The following is a 23,127-nucleotide window of genomic DNA, read 5'->3' on the forward strand; positions in this document are numbered from 1 at the left end:
TATTCCAAATTTTCGGTCTGTTCAAGTCTTTATTTAATTACTTTAAGTTTCTAGTCCATCGCTTAAAGCTTTTAGTGTTTTGTTTTAAGTCTATAGCTTCTTTTTGTCAAAATTTCAGTCTGTCAATTCAAGTCTTTTTCCTATTTCTCAAAATATTGATTTAATCTGTTGCTTTAATTCTTTGTGATCTTGTTTCTTCATATCTTTAGTAAGTTATGCCAAGTCTCTTTCTGTTAATCTAAGTTGTTTGTCCATCACCCAAAGTTCTTAGTCTGATACCTCCATTGTTCTATTCCAGTAAGTTTTTAGTTGATCACTTCAAATTTCCATTCTGTGACTTCAATTTTTCATCCAGTGGATAAGTTTCCAAGCATTGATCCAAGTTATTAACCCATGATTCCCAGTTTCTAGTGTTTCGCATGTAACAAATCTTCCGTCCATCCATCTTCTTGATTTTGACGATACACCCAAAGTTTCGATACTTATGTTACTCTTACGCAGCCTATCAAGCTTTTTGAAAATTACGAGAGTTTCATAACGCGACTGTTTTTTCTTTTTTTCGGTTTTTTTTTGGCTCAGGTGCCTGGTCGCCGTATGTCAACGAGTGACAGTGGTGTCGAGATGTCGGTATCCCCACACGCCAGGTCGTTACCGACCCCCCACGTGGTTGTGGGCTCCTACGGGATGCAGCAGACGCCTCGGCATCCGGCTGCATTCCCCGAAGACGATCCGAGCCTCTACAGAGGCGAGCTTGACGGTCTGATGAGACAGCAAGCCCAGACGTATCAGAAACAGAGACAAATTTACCAGGTGAGAATATCCGGCTTGAACGCGAATCGCGAGTTAAGTGGTCACCGAATCCAGACATATTGTAATACTCTTCTTCGCTGATCGCCCTCAAGGAGCAAAACTCTGACCTGGTCATGATCTACGGTCATCCCCAGGCGGTCGAGCCTTCGCGGGTAATCCAACAGCATCCCCAACATCCCCAGCATCCCCAGCATCACATGCCTCAGCACCAGGTCCCCGGATCTCACCCCGGCGGGCAGGGACCCACCTCTGGTGTTCAACCCGGTGTTCAACCGCAAAGGAGCTTCAGCAGCAGCGAAGAGGAGCTTCGAAGCACACCCGAGTGTGCCAGTGACGAACCTGACGAGTCCGAGAAGGGTGAGTCACTCCTTGATCTAGCCCCGATCTAATTAACTATAACGAAAGTTGTTTATCGCCGATTACCCGATGTGGAGAAAGAAAGTCAAGAAAACGTCCCACATAGCAGGCATGCGAATGGTTACGTAATATTCTACCAATCTATCGTCAACGGTGAATAACTGACCCTTTTAAATCGTGATAATCATCAGCTTGAGCTTCAGGGTAAAACGCAGTCACGAAAATTCAGAGCAGTTCAATATCCTTGTTTTCTTGCGCTAGCGAAACTAATGAATTCTTACATTTATGATCTGGTTGTGGCGATTGAACGTAGCGAAATCGATTGCGCACTTACATACTGTTTCTACCAACCCAAGAATATCCTAGTGGTCGTTAGAAACGCTATTTGGCCTCTTTGTGGGACGTTTTGTGTGTCCGTTTAGTTTATACGCGGTTTGACGGTTCGGCAAACGATATCACCAAGGCCTGGGCGTACTCCGATCGTATACTCGGCAAGAATTAGGGGACGAACCTTTGCCGGGGTCAAAGAGTGCATCCCTTATTACGATTGACAGGGTCACCCATCGGTCTGGTGATTGGTTTGAGTTACAAAGAAAGAAATGTAGATCATGAAGTGCCCGATCTACCGTGATTTCATATTCGTTGTGTATATAATAGTATCGTATTCTATTTTTTTCAACACCTGTAACGCTAAGTTCGATCCCGTACACTGAAGAGGGAGCGCGAGGCGGCCGATTCCCCAACAATTCCCAAACTGTTAGGTCATACCGTAAAACTGTTAGGTAATGTCGAAAACTGTTAGGTAATGAACATTACTTAACAGAAAATTGTATCGTAATGAGCATTACCTAACAGTTTTCAACATTACCTAACGGTTTTTGAAGTGTATGAGAGTCAGATGCTTCGCGCGTGCTTTTCGGTGCGCGAAGTCGAACTTCCCGTGCAGGTATTACAAAAAATATTTTACAGAACATTCCTTCAATGAAAAAGGACGATCATTTTTTTCTACAACGTAGAGAAGGTGACTGACCACTTTGTGTTACAAGGTTCAGCAGTTGAATACACACTCTTAGCTCAGAATGATCAGTAAAACTGAAAATTGACAAGTAATCAAAGGATAGTGCAATCAATCAGTAGCCCGAAATGTGCATATAGATGTCAAACTAATTTCAATCAGCCGAATTCGTTACGTGGCGAACAGTGGTTTCAGATACAAAAAAATTAGATGCCTCTACATAACGGTGATTTTTCAACTCTTTGAAAATACGTGGAATTTGATTTGACCGATTTTTGCAAGTTTTATTTTACCAATTTTATGGTTTGAGATCCTACCCGAGTCTCTCGATGTCTCTTCGGATACATAATGCGGAAAAATTTTCCGCAACACCAAGAACAAAGGCACCTGGCTCCTTTACTATTATAACCACGTAGCGCAGCTATTTTTATTCTTTTCTTAAAATTATTCCACCACAAAGCAGGTGCATACACGCGTGTGTAACGGGTGTTTCACGCAGCTTAGGCGTGGCAAACGTGCACATAATACGTGTGTATATAGCATACATACAGGTATATCTAGTTTATGGGTGATTGGACGCCTGGCCGGTGACCTGTGAACTGAATCACTCAGGTGTACCAGGTATGTGGGCATATGGTAAGGGGTTGCTGGATATAGGGTAAAGGATATTACGGAAATAGACGGGAAAAAAGTAAGCTCTCGGTTTGTCCTTCTTTGCTCCGTATGGTTAATAATCTCAATCAATGATAGATTCAGATCTATTTTAAATCAACTAAACGCGTGTGTTTCGTCACAACTAGAACTGATTAGTCAAAGAAAGCACAAAGCCAAGAAAATGTCTATTTCAGCAATGTTTTATTGTAGCAAATAAAGTTGGTCACTTAGCGTAGCCGCTCACTGCTGACTTTTGTCATGATGGTAAAAAAAAATTTTCGCATGCTTTCTATAGACTGTGATATGACCGTAGGGAGCACAGGTTCATAGGTTTCTATAGAGAGCATGCGAAAAATTTTCTTCTCACCATGACAAAAGTTACCAGTGAGCGACCTACCCTCAGTGTCCCAACGAAAGATATGGCAAAATGATACGGTTTGGTAACGAACTAATCCAGAAATCGTAAAACTCTTACTGTTTTAGTTGCCTAGTATATTTAATCACTACGGCAGTTCAGTTTCATGTCATTTTTGAGTCAGAAAGTTATAATTTCTACAGAGATTTCCAATTTGGATCGAAGGGCACAGCAAAATGACAACGCCCATGCAGCTCATCCAGAAATCATAAAACTCGTACAGTTTCAGTAGTCTAATGTATTCGATCATCACAAAATTCTTTTTTTGTGTATTTTTCGAGTTGGAAACAAGAAATTTTTATAAAGATGTCCATTTCAAGACGACAGGTATGTAAAAATACCAAAGTTTAGTATGGAGCTGATCCAGAAACCACAAAACTGGTATTGTTCCAGTTGTCTCACGTCTTTCATTACTAAGACGATACAGTTTCGTGTATTTTCCACATCAGCAAACTAAAACTCCTGTACGGATGTCGAGTACTTGGACTCGAACTTTATTCGATACTTGGTCATAAATTCAAGGGTCGGTTCGCTAAAGAGCTCAGAAAAATCGAGAACCCGGACTATCATCAGTCTGGTAAAAGTTGCTGGGTGTAATTCGTCGACACTTAATTCTGAATAATAAATCTTGAACAAACGAAGCGATGATCTTGGCCAGAGCTCGGGTATATCGCGAGATGTGTCCTGCGGGAATTCACGGGTTCTGCCCTTACAGCCCCACCGTTGCATTGATCCTACGCTCCCCCTGGCCTCGCTCCACCCCCGGTCGACCACCTCTCTCGCTCCGGCACGCGCCGGCTCCACTCTATCTATCCGTCTTCCTCTCCTCTTCTCCTCTCGCCCCTCGACTTCCTCGTCCTCCGACACCCACGCAGTGGCAAACACCGCCTACGCGTCCGCATGACGTCACGGGACAGCACGTGGGCGAATCGACACCTCTTCTCTGTCCCGGCCGGGCTCCGTGTGGTCCATTCAGCACCCTGGCCAACCCAAACCGTTTCGCAACTCGAGGCTAGATGCGACTATGTGCGCGTGTAAGTCTCTTTGACGACGACGTCTTCTCGTGGTTACAAACCCAAGACGACACACACGGTCTGCGATGACGCACCATCCTCGACTTTCGAAACCCCGGTACCAAGAAGCGGTCCACTCGCTGATGGTAATTAATGTTCGAGAAACAGCAGGAACGTTTGCTCTTTACCCAAAAACGACTTGTCATTATTGTTATCGATTGTCCAGAGCTTGTAACCCGATATTCTGCAGGCTACTTTCAGTCCTATATATCCATCTTCAACCTTACACGCGTGACACCCTAAGTATACACGATGGTGGGATTATGGATCTACTGCACCGTTTTCATGCGACATAAATCATTAATCGTGGTTATATCGCCCTCTCTGACATTATCAATGTTATTCGGCAAATATTGACACGAAGATAAGGTTTCGGGAAATGCAGTTTGTTTATCATTCGGTAGCGTCAGTTGTGTGGGATGAAAACCTCGTTCTCATAGAATATCGTGAAACATATTTGAGGTCTGAGATATAGAATTCATACCCTGTCATTCGACATTTGATTAACTTATTGGACATTCGACTTTATGCAGGATATTGCCATGTCTGTTGAAATGCATGTACATATACGCGTACATGATATATGTATGTACGTACATACGTGTATGCATATATGACATATTCGGGAGACTGTACTGTGCGAACCATTCTGTAAACCAGAAGCTATGCGCGAAGCCGGCGTTTCATCTGCAGAATCATGCGAGGAATTTCTGTTATCCCATCCCTCTCTCGACTCTCGCTATATCTCTCTTTATGTCAAGGTGCTAATAATAGCTCGTAGGATGGATTTGTATACAGGCCATCACACTTTCCGCCCTAACTACATTGTATATCCAGTAAGTTTACTTTTTGCCAGTACGTACTCAGATTACTTAGGATTAGACATTTTTCCTATGTAAATTTCAATCTCTGCTCTACGACGAAGATAAAATAAAAGTAAGATAAAGTTAGAGAAAAAGAGGTCGAAGTAGGCATTTCGTACACCGCGATTTTAAATATTTCTTGCATTAAGTATTTTTGCGTCGCGATGCGATATTCGTGTTGCGGATGCAAGCAACGTTAATAATTGCGCGAATAACTGACCCGGAATCCATTAGAAGATATCAGGGTTCCAGTCAACGCCAACGCGATTTTGTGCCCGCCGCCCACACGGTTGACATATACTACTCGCTGGGTCGACCATATATCAGATCTTACTACTCACACATTCGAACGGTTTAGCCGCTATGTCTCACCCATTTCACCGTTCAGGCTGTCATTACTCATGTATTTGACCATTTTAGGCTGTGCTACTCACACATTTGATCTGCCAAGTTTCAATTTTCACAGATTTAACTGTTTTCAAAACTAACACTTGTGTATTCGACAGTGGTGGAACCTAATACTCACACATTCATCCGTTTTCACAATTAATATTCACAAATTTGACCGGTTTAGAAATTAATACTCACAGATTCGACCGTTTCAGAAATTAAAAGTAACTTATTCGACAGTTTCAGATAATAATACTCACGAATTCGACCGTTTCAAAAACTTATACTCACTTATTCGACCGTTTTAGAAAATAATACTCACGAATTCGACCGTTTCAAAAACTAATACTGACTTATTCGACCGTTTCAAAAACTAATACTCGTGAATTAAATCGTTTGCGAAAATAGTATCACGCATTCGATTTCAGAACTGATACTCACCTATCCGGCCGTCCCAAGGTCTGATGCTTATTCATTGGATCACTACAGGTTTTTTAATATTCATACATTCAATCATTTGTGGTTCGATTATTCCCGCATTCGAACATTTCAGACTTAACTACTCGCAGATGTAATCGCAATAGACTGCATGAATCACAGTTGAAGATTCACAAGTGAAATCTGACGATCTCTCGGTTTTCTGGTTTGAACTAATAAGGCTGTGGTTGCACTATCCTTCTTAAAATAAACGTAGGAATTAAGGAAGCAGAAAACGGAGACTGACAATCGATTGGTTGCCGTTGATTGAAAATGATGTGCTACTCGGAGAATTAGCATTGTGGTATATTATTGTATAAGTGATGATGGTACATCGTATGAAGAGTAAGGGTCAGGGATTTCGGAAAGTTAACCACATATCTTAATACGAATAAGTGTACATGAAGTTTGACGCAAAAAAACTGCGTTAGAGGATGGCGTTGTTGCTCCCATGTAGTTGCACAAAACTAGAATAGTACGATATTTATATACCTATGTATACATAATTAGTATGTAGATTAGCCAGGTAAGTCATCATTAATATTATTATTACTATTATTAATAATACTGAACTAAAGTAATATCTGTATATATACCGCGAGATTTTCAGGAAATTTCGGAGTCAATTGTGTTCAATAAATTGTCGATGGCTAAATCGCCTCGGCAGCCAGTTCAATTCTCACAATAATGTTTCGCGTTGAGGATTTTCCTAAAAATTTCATGAAACTGCACAACGTGAAAGACGTCTCACGATATATTCAGCAACGCTGCAACACCAGACGCTGATGAAAATCGACCAGACACTACTTGCGTCACCTTTTAATTGCATATTGCCTTTCGGCGAACGACCTGCTGCTGGAACTGGGAAACAAGCCCGTAGTGAATTATTTCTCTCTGGTTCTACCGGTGTCATCTAACTTTTAAATTAAGACCCAAGCGACTGGTTACCGCCTCCTTCACCCTACCCCAATGCTATTTTTACCCGCGCGCATTTTACTTGCACAGCTACTGTACAACATTCAGGTATATGTAGATTTTGCATTGATACTTTTTTTCTTCTTCTATTTTTTACGCACATAATGTGCACAGCTGATGTTTTGGATACGAAGAAAAATTAAATACCAAATTACGGAGAATTCGGTGAAGATTCTTGTCACTTTTAAATTTTCTTTCATTATTCTCACTCTATCTTTGGGGGAAGAAAAAAATAGTTCGAACAGTTGTCCCAGAGTCGTTGGACGAGCTGCCATAATTCGCACTTTCCGATTGGATATTTGTGGCTTATAACGAATACCTTCTAGGAAGGAAACCCCCACCGATTGTGGTGGGGGGACCCAGGAGTCCCAGGGACAAGGCAGGAGATCGAATCAACCGCCAGGCGATGCTCGACGAGAAGATAAAGAAGTTCCTTGCGGTATAAATATTTACAACTAAAAACAAAAACGATAACAAATAAAAAAAATATTTCGCCAGCCGTGGTCCTCATTCACGCTGCACAATCTAAGCTGCCTACACCCACACACACGCACACACGCAAATATTGACAAATAACCGACCATAAACAAGCAATTACACACCCATATATATTATATATTCATGGGGTATTCCACGTCAAATCAACGGGTCATCGACCTGCCACCCTGGGATTCTGATGTCAAATGGATTCTTTGGTTTGTTTCGGTCATAAATGATGCCCCTAATTTATCGAAATTTTTCCGCCATTTTGTAAAAGTGAGGCGACCCAAAATGTCCTTGACATAAAGATGAAAATTTTTTAAATCGATGAAACTTTTTTGTAAAATCAGGGACTCGAAAACACATCTTTTCGTCATGATTTGAAAGTTGGATGTAAGTGGGAAAAAATAAAAAGCAGCTCCGTTCTGGTAAAATTCGATTTTCTTTTTTTTTTTTTTTCAAAAGTGAAACGAAGTAAACGATTATTTTTTTCGAATTAATCATTGTTTCCGTTGTTTTGCTCTTGAAATAAAAGAAAATCGAATTTTAGCAAAAGAGTTGCTTTTGATATTATTTTTAACTACAAGAAACCTTCATTAAAAATAAATTCGAAGAAATTTTTTTCTCGAAAAACAGAAATTCAAAAAAACAAACATTCAGCAATTTCATCCCATTTTCGAATCATGTCGAAAAGATATGTTTTTGAGTCCCTGGTTTTACAAACAGTTTCATCAATTTTAAAAATGTCCATCTTCAAGTCAAGGATATTTCGGGTTACCACACTTTTACAAAATGGCGGAAAAATTCCGAAAAATTAGACGTATCATTACCGTCGGAAACAAACCAAACAATCCATTAGAAATCAGAATCCCGGGGGATGAGGTCGATGACCCGTTAGTATGACGTAGAATGCCCCACATACATACACATACATAAATATTTACACACGTGAATATATGTATATGCGGATGTATAAAATATCTAAATGTGTATGCACGTGCGTGTCTCATGTGGACCGGTTACTCTTCTTTCTAGAACCGACTTCTTCGTTTCTTTTTCTCGTGGAATAAAAATGTTATCATTCATTCTTTCGCGGATCTGTGTATGCCTTGCGAAAAATCGATAGAAATTTGTATCACCGCGACATTCCGGGATATCGGGGTTTTCAAAAGAGAACGGAATGCAGCTTGAACCAATTTGCATTCAGCACGTGCGCATCACATTCACGTAATAAATTTGTTTGCGAACGCAATTCAAATAATGCTTTAGAACTTGAATTCACTCTCTTTTAAAAACGATTATACGGCATATATGTGTTACGAATTTATACGTCTTATAAGTAACGAAGCCTGACCCATTAGCAAACAGTTTACAAACTTGCGAAACAATTCTTCCAGCTGCATTAAAAAGCCACATACATAAATTTATCTCTCCTTCTTTACTGTCTATATACTGTATATACTACGTGTATATCGTATAAATGTGTTAACACGTGCATAATTTTTTACCGTCAACAGAGTAAAGTTTTTTCTTAACATTTAATTATTGGTTTTTTTTTTTTTTCAATCTTCCTGTCTCTCTCGCGTCACAGTCGTGTAATATATATCTATATCTATATCTATTCTGATATTACGAAGTGATAAAGTTTGTATGTTTGTATGTAGGGGGTAATTTCTGGAACATTTCAACCGATTTTGAAAATTCTTTCACTAATAAAAAGCTAAACTATCCCTGAGTAACGCAGGCTATAATTTATTGTGATAAAAAATAAATCGTCAGTTTGAATTCTCAATATTTGTAAATTAAGTCGGCAGAAAAAGAACTGCTTGACCGTTGTATCGACGTGCGCTAATCGAATGGTTGGATATACATGAAATGTGGCATTAGTGTGATGTGATAGATAAATTTACGTTTCGGGGTTACAAAGCCGTCTTTTGTGCTACCTTCAAGCGGAGAGACACTTTCGTGATTAAGTGTACATTTAACTTAGATTTGTCTTTCTGTGCGAAGCCGTGACGGGCAGCTAGTAATACATAAAATCGTGTTCAACGTATGTTTTTTTTTTTTTTGAACAATTGTATTAATTATTACGGTTATAAATTTTATTCGACTGCAAGTAAATACTCGTCATTTTTCAACGCGGTAAATTCTTGTCGTGTATAAACTTACCATTTTGTTTGTATTGTTATAATTGGTGTTGCATATATTTCCTGTAATCTACATACATACATACACATATACTATAATCTATGTACATCGATTTGCCGTGTTATTATTTTCTATGCATATACTATATACATTGTCAATTCGTGTCGAGTCATATTCGTCATATCCTACATCGAGTCTGCACGCTGTTTCTTTCAACAACACAAGCAATAATAAATATAACTGAACAATTGAATGGTTAAAAAACAAACACAGCTTATTCGCAGTGGGATGAAGAAACCTGTTTCATATATTCATATTACTTATTGATAATTTTATTTCACACAGAGCACATTATACATTATTCCTATACAACATATATGTATATGTATATAGTTGTGTGATACCACCAATAACACCGCAGGCAAAATATTATACCACATCGAATTAATGTATACCTGTACCTCTACACATGCGCAATTGCAAGAACCACATGGACACTTCCTTGTAGGGTTGCAGATCAACCTACTGAAATATTTTTACCTATAGGAATACCAAAAATGGAACGAAAAAATACGATCATTGTTGTATGGACGCGCTGAACAGCGACAAGAAAAATAATAATTATTATATAAGATAGCCAGACAGTATATTATCACGACGAATAAGTGTGAAAGCAACGGTTTTACAGCATCGTAGTCAATTTTGTAGAATTTATCCATTTGTGTTTATCTATTGAATAGTGAAGTAAAAAAAGATGTATTTTTTTTTTTTTTCAAGTTTTATTATTTTTTTCCACATCGAAGTAATGAGAATGTAAGGGAAAATAGTGTTTGTCAGAAGTCGAAAAATTTGGATCTACTGTAGGGAAGGGGTACAGCTACGAGACGGGAGGGCCGACCTCGCTGTCCAGCGGAGTCCGGAGGTTTGGGCCTCACAACGGTCACACACGAACCACGTCTACGGTCATAGGTCACAACGGCCACCATCCCCCACGGGAACCACGAAAAGAGGAGAGCACCCTTGTCAGAAGGAGCTTCAGGAGGAGCGGGGACGAATGGAGTGCGGATAGTCGAAGGTGCGTTACGCACTTCGGGATCAGGCGACCTAGAATAGATCGTAGCTCGCGATTGGCTCGAGGTCGATGTCATTCTCACTCCGTAAAAGTCGAATTTTAAGCTCGAGGTCAAGAGAAAATGGTTAAACTGCTCTCGAAACGCGCGTATTGAGTATTTTTGTCGTGTATCAAAAGCATTTGAAAACCTTGACGTGTTGAAATGTTTCGAATATCGGTCGTATCAAGTTGTATCTCATTATAAGCATATCGCATTTACGTCAGAATAATCCTTCTTTATTCAAGGTAACTCCTAAACTCGAATCATGTTCAAATAATGCAGTGCTAAAGTTTACTTTCAGTCTGAAATTTACCGAAGTATCTCATAAATCTTTACTTATCTTAAATTTATGAAATATACGCTTCAATATTTAGTTACGGGCGTTGATCGTATTTAAGACATCTTTGGAAGGTTTTTTGTTTTCATATCGTTACATTTGAGTTATCTTTTAGATGTCGGTCATACTTGAATTCTTATTTTAATACACCCACACTGTCTTTTAGATCTAAATCGTGTTCAGCCATCATTTTATCAAGATATTTTCATCGGCATATCATATTTCATACGACTGCATTCGGAAAATAATCTAATACCGTTTTTGCGCATTTTAATCAATACTTCCGAGACAAAATTTGACTGATCATATCGAAGCAATTATTGAAACGAATGAAAAAAAAATGAAGAAAATTAACATTTCGAACACGTCGAATGTACGAATTGATGGGAGTTTAAAATCTTCCTCGGCCAATCCTTAACCGCGTAATACAACGAACATATTCGACGAGGTGGTGGTCTTGCGACGGTCTTGATTCTTGGGAGCTGTAGATAGCCTGGTAGTTTGTATTGACCCATCTCTGAAACTGGGTTGGTGATCGTCTCTCTCAGGTTTACGGAAAGAAGGGGGAAAAAGACGGTGCGATTCGACGGCGGTACAAACGTCGTCGGTCACGAGGAGGACTGGTCCTGGGAGGCTGACCGTCAGGGAAGTCAGGACAGCGCCACCAAGGACTCGGGTATCGATACCTCGAGCACCTTCACCAGCAGCGAAGATAGCAACAGAGGAGATCTGCCCAAGGTACGGGCTGGAGTTGCCGGGACGTGGCCGAGGGCGAGAGATTATTTAGAGAAAGAAAAACGACGAGTGAAAGGGACAGAGTGAAAGAGACAGAGTGAACGAGAGATCGAAAGCAAAAGACTATTCGAGAAAAATTAGTTCTGCCTTGAAGCTTCTCTGTATACCCCATAACTAGTCTTCGTGCGTGAAACATGCTTGCGATTTTAAAATGCGCCGAGTGTTCCATTTTGAACGTTGAAGGGCCGAAGGACCTCAGCCGTTTGTCGATAAACTCGATCAAATACCCTTTTTCCGATGGATCGACTTGGTTTCAACGTTTTCATATTACAGCGGACCTTGAGACCAGTTCAATGAGCTCAAGCTCGTTGATTTCTGACCACTCGTTTGCGAGATATCACACTTCAGACTTCAACTCGCAAGCGAATAGCGTTGCACATTGGGCGTGCGAAGCGAGGCTCGCGCTAATCCCTGATTTCCAAGTGTCATATCTCGAGAACGCTTGAACCAAAATTGACGAACCAGGGCTCGTTGAGATCGTCTTGACGCCTACCGTAAGTTGAAAAGTGTGGAACCAAAAGTCGAAGTAAAACTATTGCCACGTTGAATTTCACAATTGATGCGGAACATTTCCATCATAGCCTCAAGATCTTGACACTATTTACCTTCTCTTTAACACGCTTAGCTTCCGATAGATTTTTCAAAATTCGTTCAAAATGGTATATTCTGTACTTTGGACATAAGATGAGTTTTTGGTTTTTATGACTGCAAAAAGAAGAGGGACACAAAAATATACCTGTTCAACTTTCCTCTTGCTTCGTAAACCGTTCTGAGATATTTATCATCATCTTGACACGAAGATTGATACTGATATACATAAAGAATAAAACTTAGTGACTGAATTTTATGAGATGCAACTTGGACTGGAGAAGTTGGGCTGGTCGTTCCTGTGTTCCACTCTTTGCAAAATTTGAAAGCCAGGGAAATCGAATATAGCGAAAATAGTTTCTTCTTCACAATAAGCAATCTCCCTCGTTTTCGTCGTGAAGTAATTAGTCGACATGTATAGTCAATTCCGTCGGCTTACCTAGTAGAGCATAGGCTTGACGACGGCCCGTTTATTATGAAAAATATAAATAGGAAACCTAAGTAAATGGAATAGAATAGAACAGAATAGAATAGAATAGAATAGAATAGAATAGAATAGAATAGAATAGGAGCTGCAGTTGATTTACGCGAATGACGGTAGTTGTTGCCAGTGAAATATGTACCTTGTATACATCGGTATAATATATTTATATGCAAGTTTCAGTAGTGACTTATAGCGGCAGCTACGTTATACCTTTCATATTTTAACGTTTCATGTATTTGTATATACATATATGTATATGTATTTTCATTCATTACCATGAGACTGTCTCAAAAACCCCGCAGAACATTTAGTTGTATATTACTGTATATCGTTTTGGCAAGGTATATGAAATCGCATACGAGAAACGGCAAATTACCATCAATAAAAACGCGATGTTCCAAAACGATAATTCAATTTCATAATTGAGAATATAAATTCTATTGATTCCGGTTACACTCTACTCTATGCAAAAGAAATCGAAACAAAATTTCAATAACGTGGTATCAGAAGGTGGCAAGCGAAAAGTACTTAACGAAAAGAGAGGGCTAACCCCTTTCCCGAAAGTAGATCCACTCTCAGTTACACCGCCCGTTAGAAAAACCTACAAAAATTCATATATACCCACCTACTCCTAGCTTTACGCATGCTGCTTATACATATACGCATATTATATACCACATACCATGTTTCTTTAATTCCATCTGTGATTACATTGCTTCAACGCTTATACACACGCTATAAAGTACATACTGTATATTATACATATGTGTAACATACATACATAAACTCTTACTGATATTCTATTCTACGCATGCATTACGCACGAGATTTTAACTGCATGTGTGGATACGATATTGTTGTTAGTGTATTTTCATGTGCGGAAGTGAATGTGATTTTTATTCTCACTTTCTTCTTATACACGTACCACCTAATCAACAAAATCATGACAATTTCGACATCATGATCAATGCAAAGAAAAACCAAAGATGTGTACAAAATACAGAAATAGAATGACACAATTTCAAACCTCAAAAGATGAAAGAATGAAACAAAAGATTGCGAACACAAAACAAATAGTAAAAATTAATATTTTTTTTTTTCAAACTTTCTTAACACCTTACGACTCTGCTTAAATATGCATATAATTACCATTCTGTGAAGTGAGTATTTACGAGTGATTATTTTGTATTAGTTTACTTTCGTAATTGCAATACCTTCTGCAAAAAAAAAAAAATACCATAACAAAACCAAACCCTATGATTTAAAACACTTTCACAGAAAGAAACCGGACGAAAGAGTGATGAACAAAGTAGAAGAAAATTCTTGTTTCAATTTTGTGTGCTTTCTTTTATTTTTTTTACAGATTAACAAAAATGGCAGAGTCGTAAATTGTAACTTCAAGCTACACAAAAATCATACCGGACCTAAACACGGAACCAATCCATCTTGGTGTCTACAGATAGGTAACTGGAGTTACAATTTTCCTTCTCACGAACGAAATTGTAACGCACGGATGCCTATGTGTAAACGCCGAGGTGACTTGCTTCCACCTTTAGACCCGGTACATCATTATACATATATCAGTAACCACACATTTGCTTGAGCGTGTAAGATTTTCCTTCAACATACGACATTAGATTGCTCAAAAATGAGAAGGAAAGGGAGGAAAAACATGCCCAAGCAAAGAGTTGGCTTCTTTCAACTCAACAACTGTTCAAATCTGGATTTAAACGGATATCCGAAGGGTCTATTTTACTTTTCTCGAATCCGCAGCACCCGCTGTTATGGCAGGTAAGCAGCGACGGTCAGAAAATGATCGGTCACATGATCCTGAGGAAGTCGCAGGGCGCAGGTTCCGGCAGTAGCAGCAGTATCCTGGGGTTGAAGGTGGTGGGCGGAAAGCTCCTCGAGAACGGTTCGAGGGGTGCGCTAATCGAGAAGGTCAAGAAGGGGAGCACCGCGGACCTCGAGGGTCAGCTCAGACCGGGTAAGACAGACTAGAAGCACCGATCCCACCCTTTCTAAATGGTTTAAGCGTCCCGTTAACCGCTTGTCGACTTCGGAATTGAATGCATTAGATGCAGAGTTCAATAAATAACTCGCTGGAACAGAACTTTTGAAGACTAAACTGAACGTGTGTTTTGCTCGAGTGAAACTGATGACTGCTTTGATTCATATTCACAGAATATAGCTCTTCAATTTCAAGCTCTTCGACGTCGAAAATGCGTTCAATCAAAAACGTGATGATATACAAAGTTTCAGAGTCCAACTAATTAAGGTCGTTACTGCAGTGAAGAGAAATATCTTGAAAGACTGATTTCTGAGCTAGCGACATTTTTGATATCTTTGCGTGATCACGTTTTTGGTTTCACACTTTTTACTCATAACCTCAAGTTTCCGGTATTGAAGCTCCGAGAAATTTGTCGAGTATTTCACACGACAATGGTAAAATTCTGGAAAGAAATTAAACCACTGGAGAACCAGAGGATGGAAGTTGTATGTGAAAAAAAATCGCATAAAGTAGTTTCCATTTAAAAATAATTAAGTTGTATTTTTTTATTTTTGTTAAAAACGATAATGGTAAAAGTTACGTGCAATTAAATTTCACCGGCTTCGAGATATACTTTTGCACATTTTTCAAACCTATCGTATCCTTATAAACTTCTTTTCACAAGAAAAACGAGAACATATATCCAAATAATGTGTCCTTAAAAAAATGAAATATTCAATTTAAAAAATTCCTGAATACTTCTCGATTCGTTCTGCGGCTGACGCATCCTTAACGTGAGTGTTTCCGCCGCAGGGGACGAGGTTATCGAGTGGAACGGAAGGTCTCTACAGGCAAAGAGCTATCAGGAGGTCTACGACATCATAGCCGAGTCCAGACAAGAGCCACAGGTCGAACTGATTGTCTCAAGAAGCCTTGGTACGGCTCCGACGAATTTGCCGGGCCCAACTTCAGCATCGCTTCCCGCCAAAACGACGACGAGGCGCGGAGCCACGCAGGCGCAATGGAGGCAGAAGCACGACCTGGTGGGAACCGGAAGCCAGGCTTATCACAAAGGTGAATATATTTCCCTGTCGTCTTCCCGAACCTCGGCAACCTTAAACTTGAATTTCTTTGTTTACCGGTCTACTTCTCGGTTACCATTATTTATCAATTTTTCATGAAGAGGTAAATAACGCAAGCCTGAATTTGTCTCGTCGTATGGGTACATAAAATGAATATCGACGGGAAAAAATATGCCGTGAGCTTGTGTCTATGTTTTATATTATTTTTCGAATTATTACAGGGGACTCGGCATAAGAGTCCCGCTTCGAGTAAAACCTGTGTAATCGAATTGAGACAACACTGTGAACAGAGATATTTGGCATATTTTAATTTTTTTATTTATTTTTAAATATACCAGCTGGTGGACGTGCAAGATTGATAAAAGTTGCCTGAGTCAATTCTCGGTTCTTTATTTTAGTGTATATATATATGTATATATATACCTTTCGCCGAGTGATACGTTTATGTCATTATTAGAGGAATTTTAATCTACATAGAATTGGTATCTTGTGATTGTTTTGTATAATATAGATACACAAATATAATATGTGTGTATGTATATTATACAGTAGTTTCGTAGCGTAGAAATAATACACAAACTGCACCCTTTTAACACTAACACACTACGATATAGTTTTATGGGAGCAACAACTTTTTCTGATAATATACAACTATAACTTAAACTAACCTACCTCTATGTATATTTATATTATAATAGTTTCTTTGTACTATCTGCCGTACCGTACCGTATACATGTATATTGTAAATTATCTACTTACATACGAACTATCTCACCGTATATTTCATCGTATACGTATCCATGCGTATGTATATAACTGTACAAATGATCTCTCAGGGTTTATATCCAACTCTAACCTAACCTAATTTATACTCTGAAACATCTAATTACCTGCGCAAAACGTTACTATTATCCTATAGGGGTGAACCATACGCGGCATCAAGTGAATGTTTACATATAATGCAATCGTCGATTAGTGCCGATAATAGTAGGTACGAGTAAATTATTCTTGCCCTAATTTTATTTATCGTGAAGTAGTTCTCGGCTACTAGATATGCTAGTAATCATTTTACAGACGAAATTTAATCCCAAGTGTTTAAATGACTAACCAGAATCATGTAATATGTTGTTTGGTTTTTTATTTTTGTTTTTTTTTTCTTCGCCGTAACTTAGACAGCTTGTCTTCGCTATTTCACACCGATCGGATAATTTAATTTACTTGTACATTTTTACTTGTGCCAAATTTGGATATTGTTCACAGTATTGATATTGTTGTCTTGTTGATTATCGTGGTATCCTAACTCTGACTTTGAGTAACATACATTTGCATACCAATCTTATGTACTTCCTACTCGCTGCATGAGAGCAGGCGAATCTTTTGTCGTCTTTTATCTCTCAGAGTAGATAATAATTTTCGTTACGTATCACGTCACTCTGATTCTTTGCGATTTATCTTTTTATTCCCTATGTCTATGAATCAGTAATCGGCTTTGGTAGTACTCTTCGGTAATGGAACGTCACGACTAAAGCCGAAATGTTTCGTCAAATATTTTGGTTATTATTTTCTGTCAAGCAAAATTCTCTGCTCTTGTCGTCGTGCTGTATTATTGCCCTATTTGAATTTTTCAGATATGATAAGTACTGTCCTTTTTGTTGATTTACCGAAACGAAAGAATATCATGTGATTCATGTGTGGTACCAAACAGTATATATCGGTCGAGATGTAGGCGTGCAAAATTTAATTGACCACAGGATTTATACAATAAACGACGTAGAGGATTGAAAATATTTTCCAGAACTGTACGATACTCGAGGAGAAAAACCATCGGTACTTGTAACGTCGCCTGGTTCTCCCGACCTCCATGCTCAGGGTAGAAACAGGCACGCGAGACACTCCGGCGGAAACGCGAATGTCGGTGGAAGACTGCAAGTTAAGCTTGGGTTCGACACAACCGGGCTTCAGCTCATTGTGACTTTGGTATGTGCCGCTGGATTGACACCCAGAGGTAACGGCCAGCCAAGGAATCCCTACGCCAAGATATTCCTACTGCCTGACAAGAGGTAAACAATTCGAGGAGTCCAATCCTCTCACTCTCAGGTTGAACAAATCAATAAAAAATCAATTAATTTGCACCAGAGTGAAAGTCCTTGGAGTGCTCATTCGACCTGTGAATGAGAGGACTCGCTTTTAAAATTCATTGGCTGTGATCTATTTCACTTTTACTACCATTCAGTGAGAAGTCCAAACGAAGAACGAAGACTTTGGCCAACACTAACGACCCCAAGTGGAATCAGACCTTCGTTTACAGCGGAGTCAGAAGATCCGAGCTTCGGCAGAGGGCGCTTGAGGTTACCGTTTGGGATTACGTCAGGTTAGTCCATGTCTTTCGTGAACTTTAGATGTCTAAACACTGAGTAAAGGAAATCTTTCAAACGTCTCTCTGAAGAATTTAAAATTTGTACTCTCTGGGGGGTTGAGCTTCATTTGGTCAAGTTCGGAACCTGTTTTTTCCGATCAACGGTCAAAACAAGAGTCCGGTGAATAACTAACCCAGTTCTCCACTTTTTGATATTTCTCTCACAGATATGGAGCGAACGACTTCCTAGGTGAGGCTGTCCTAGAGTTGGAAGTCTCTGCGTTGGATCAAGAGCCGGAATGGCACTACCTGGTTGCTCACGAGGAGCACAGGCACACAGGGTAAGTATTTGCGCGGGAAAAGATTCGTAAACCTGAACTGACGATTGTCCGTGTCGCGTGCCCTTGCAGACATTACCAAGACACAGCCGACGAGATGGTGACGACGCCCGTTGACTGCCATCTAAGTCCGCCGTCAACGACGTCAAGATTGAGTGATTCCGATACCTCGGAGTGTGACATCACAGACTACGACGTATCCAGGGAGCAGAGGAGAGGGGTAGATGGTGCGAGCATAAGCAGCATCGGCAGTTCATCGAGGTGAGTGAGCCAAGGCTTTTTTTTACGGCCTTGCCGATAATTAGTACCTGTATGAGTATTCGATAAACAGGATGCAGAAAATAGAAAGCGAATTAGTGGCGACCAGTGATGTACGTTATATCCTAAATAAATCATCGTAGATAAATTTACTTCGCTGTTCAACCTACAGAGATACTAAAAGTCAAGTTCGTCGTTCATCTTTTGTGGCTTAAATTGAATTTTATTTGATCTTACTTAAATCTTTCTTTGTTTAAAGAATAAAAAACTAAAAGTTATTCTTACACACAAGATATTTTATTCACCACCGGCATAGAAATATTTTGTTTCAACCACCAATTTTCTCGGTAATTTTAAGAATCTTCCATTATTATCGTTCGCTTTCTTATTGATATGATATACTGATATGTATAATATTATTTATCTTCTTGACCACGTGAATTTTTACGCGAATAACCTTACCTTCATCCAGATAATAATATTCATCATCTTGTACAACACTGGCGGCGACTCATTCTGCGCTCGTTCTCCTCCGTTATGGCGGTCATTCTCTCGCGCTAGGTTCCTGTTTTATCGACCTGCGCAAACGTCCTTTTACATCTCCTCGAACACAGACTACGATCTGCCTCTCGTATTTATTATTATATTCCCTGGTGTGTGGGAGGCGCATTTTTCTCGGTATTGGGTTCAGTGATCAGGGAATCCCCGAGATAAACCGGCGTCGTTCGTCTGGCTGCGCTGCGTCAAAAGTCGCGATACCGGTTGCTCTGCGGGCTTTTCGCGCCGTGGGCAAGATTTAGGCGCCAGTCAGTTTCGGCGTCGGGGCGACGCGCTCCCCTCCCTTTACCTTTACGTCGCTCTGTAATCCCCCCCTCTTTGCCGCAAAAGTGGTGAGTCGCCGGTGCCTCGCTGGCGTCATTTCCTGCCAGAAAACGTTACCCCCTCGATACACCCGGAATTTCCCTTCGACTTCTTTCTTTTTTTCCACTCATATCTACGCCAGCTAGTCGCCCTTTTCGTATAAGTATCGGGCTCCGTTCTGACTAAGAAAAATCTCTCAACGTCCTCGATAATAATTGGAGTTTTTTAATTCAAGTAATTATGCACTTTGACTTACGGAATTCCTAACTTTCGTTACAAGAAGGTTTAATTAATTGCCGCGAAAATACATTTTTTAGAGTAACTTGGACTGGCTAAAAGAAAACTTAAAGGTATTCAAAAACCGGAAGATATCTCAGTAAATGTTTTTCATTGAAGCAAAATTAAGTCAACTAATGGGTTATTTGAAAATACTTTATTGTATTAGCAGATGGGTGTAGTGAAAATTTTCCTATACAATTTATACGTCGAATGAAATGTGTCATAAAGTCATTGTAAATTGTTCAAAAAATATAGGAGGCTTGTTTTCAAGTTTGAACATTATCAAAATCCTAACAATAACTTCCTTAATACTAAGATTGACTATCATAAATTTTTTACTCAAACTTGAGAATTGACTTTACTGGTAGAAATGACAATGAATTTTCTTCAATGAAAACTATTTGAACTTGGTTTTGCGCAAGACATTAATGTGCCAACCTGCGACTATGTTTGGCGGTACCGTTACGACCGTTATACAAATTCGAACGATTCATATTTGGTGCGTAGTTTCGAATCGACGAGTGGAATTTTTGGTTGAAGTTAAATCACCTCTGTATTTGAATCTCGGTTCAAAAACTAATCCTAATTTCGTATTTCCGCACGATCTTCCAATCGGAGAGGAAAAAACGAAACGCGATCGTTTAACAATTTTCACCAAACTTCAATACGATTTGAATTTCGAAAAAAAAGAAAACAGAAGCAGAGACTCCCGACGGGGTTCGAAACGTCTGTAAATCGTAGAAGCTTTTCATTCTGAGTGGATAAAAAACCGTCGTGTCTGGTCTTCTTTTGTTTTCCTCGAAAATGGTTGGCAGAGAAACGTGTTCGAATCTGGGACACCCTGTACAGATCACTACGTCTCCGCATGTGTATACACAAACCCACGAAATTATGTACGTGGTTCAGTCATTCCGACTATCTAGCTTAGCTAGCTGCTAGACAGAGTCGTGGATCGGGGTGGCGAACGGAACGCGGACCCAAGGGCGAAGGGAGAGGGTGAGAGAGAGAGGAGTTATAAAAGTGGGCAACTAGCCAATTGACATGCCAGTTGGCCCGCGACCACGAACCCTGTCGGGATGTAAGACCCAGTCGATCGCATCGGCGGCCAACGGTAGTCGGAATTCAAACCCTGCGACCATGACGCCCGACCGTTATTTGTGAGTCGAGTCGAGCATCTCATCGTTCATTATGTAGTCGATGGTTTAAACGCATGACACGTGTAGCCCGTGTTATCGGATCTCGGTGGTTGACCCGATTTTCGTTTCTCTTCATACTCTCTCCCTCGTTCCTCTGTCTTTTCACAAACCACTCTTGTCCGTGATCTTTTTAAACCTTTAAACCACGTTCTCTTTGGTTAAAATACAGTTTTTTTTTTTTTCTTTTTTAACGTCAGTCTGAGTGTTTTCGTTACTCTATGGATACCGAGTTAATCCCAAAATACCGAGCGATTCATGAAAAGTATCGAGTTAAAAAAAAGTGTAGCTAAACTGCTCCCAAATTCTTTTCAAGCTTTACAAACGTCGAACTGGAAATAAATGGAAACATGCATGAGAGCGATATGATTTGGAAAATCTTTATCTAACGAATTTTATCATTCCTGAATGCAAAAGATCAGATTTCACGTAAGAGGTGAAAAATGGTCGTTAGGTATTTTATGAATTTCGGTTTTTGATATCAAAATGAGAGATCCAAAAAACCTCCACGAAATAATTCCGCGTGCCAATTTGTCTGCATTTTGAATTTTGGATTTTGAGATGTCAAAGTGTTGACCAAATTATAAGTAATTGAAAGGGGTTACAATCGTTTAACACTGCAAATCTAATTGCGCCGGTCACGCATTCATTGGCTACCCAGTTTAAAAAATTCTTCGGGATTCCCCCGTCTCCTTGTTTGCGTCCCACCGTTTCCTTATATTCCGCGATGATCGAGATGGGAAGTGATATGTGGCTAAGCTATAACGGATATCCAAACCGCGGTTTTAATGTTATGTATATGTATAACGGTATGCATTGAATATTTCCCTAACTGGATTACCTAAAAGGTTTCACCGCAGCTCTGCATCTATTCCCATATAACTATATAAACCTCAGGTGACACGTTGTTATGTGTTACGTACATTACTTTATTATCACTCTGCACATTATAGGTACATATGTACATATATCTATATCTATATATGCATACGTTTCGTGTAGGATATTCTATGCCAACTTTACCAATGTTTAATCATCTCGAATTTGATCCATGTTTATTTTTACGCTATAATTTCGGTTTCCAAACGCAATCAAATTTTATTCAAATTATCTTTTGGGTTAAAATATTACAATTTTTTTCAAGTATACAATAACTTTCGTTGATTTCGTAAGATTTCAGTCTGTAAACACATTGATCGTTTTCCTAATGTATGAACAATTTGTTGACAAGTACTATTTTTCATGTAATTATTTGAAAAAATCGTTACCTCTTTTCTTCAAAATTAAATTTTTGAAACTAATCATTTCCAAAGCAGCATATTGTTTGTCTGCAATTAGTACAGAATGTATCGTTACTGAAAAAAATTTCACTTCAGTCATATAAATTTACCGTAATTCCTGAAAAGCAAATGATAAAGAAACCAGTTTGACGTTTGTATAAGGTTAAAAATATTTTTATCACAAGAATAGTTCTGAAAAGACAGAAAGAAAAGTTGGAGCAAGAATATGAAAATACAACATGAATCCACTTCGAGTTATTCACGATCGAAGACGAGTCAAATTGGTATGGAATGCCCCTTATATATGCCTCATTCAGCGCAGGGCGGAGAGCAAAAGTTTCGATTATATATTACGGCCTATAACTGATTAACGTCAATTTATTATTGCGCAAGTCATGAATTGTGCGAAATATGATGGATAATAATTAATAAGTTTAAAGTATTTGCCATAATCGTGCTTCATAAAAAAAATTTATTCGTTGTTCAATGTCTTTCTTTACCTCTCTCTCTATCTCTT

General features: G+C 39.3%; 1 protein-coding gene across 15 annotated transcripts in view; it reads left to right on the forward strand.

The window, feature by feature from the left end:
- Rim (Rab3 interacting molecule) overlaps positions 1 to 23,127 on the forward strand; it is an 84,524-nt gene that overhangs the window by 20,628 nt on the left and 40,769 nt on the right. For 12 of the 15 annotated variants that reach the window (XM_046629938.2, XM_046629935.2, XM_046629930.2 and 9 more), the window contains 10 exons: positions 580 to 810; positions 903 to 1,167; positions 10,522 to 10,732; positions 11,655 to 11,844; positions 14,747 to 14,960; positions 15,777 to 16,037; positions 17,841 to 18,105; positions 18,279 to 18,416; positions 18,629 to 18,742; positions 18,812 to 19,000. In XM_046629938.2, coding sequence (XP_046485894.1) covers positions 580 to 810; positions 903 to 1,167; positions 10,522 to 10,732; positions 11,655 to 11,844; positions 14,747 to 14,960; positions 15,777 to 16,037; positions 17,841 to 18,105; positions 18,279 to 18,416; positions 18,629 to 18,742; positions 18,812 to 19,000 — 2,078 coding nt within the window. Of the gene's footprint in view, positions 1 to 579; positions 811 to 902; positions 1,168 to 7,355; positions 7,469 to 10,521; positions 10,733 to 11,654; positions 11,845 to 14,746; positions 14,961 to 15,776; positions 16,038 to 17,840; positions 18,106 to 18,278; positions 18,417 to 18,628; positions 18,743 to 18,811; positions 19,001 to 23,127 lie in introns of all 15 variants that reach the window. The other 3 variants (XM_046629937.2, XM_069136018.1, XM_046629941.2) reach the window with 3 other exon arrangements.

This window comes from Neodiprion pinetum, chromosome 5 (genome assembly GCF_021155775.2).
Source record: "Neodiprion pinetum isolate iyNeoPine1 chromosome 5, iyNeoPine1.2, whole genome shotgun sequence".
Classification (NCBI taxonomy): Eukaryota; Metazoa; Arthropoda; class Insecta; order Hymenoptera; family Diprionidae; genus Neodiprion; species Neodiprion pinetum.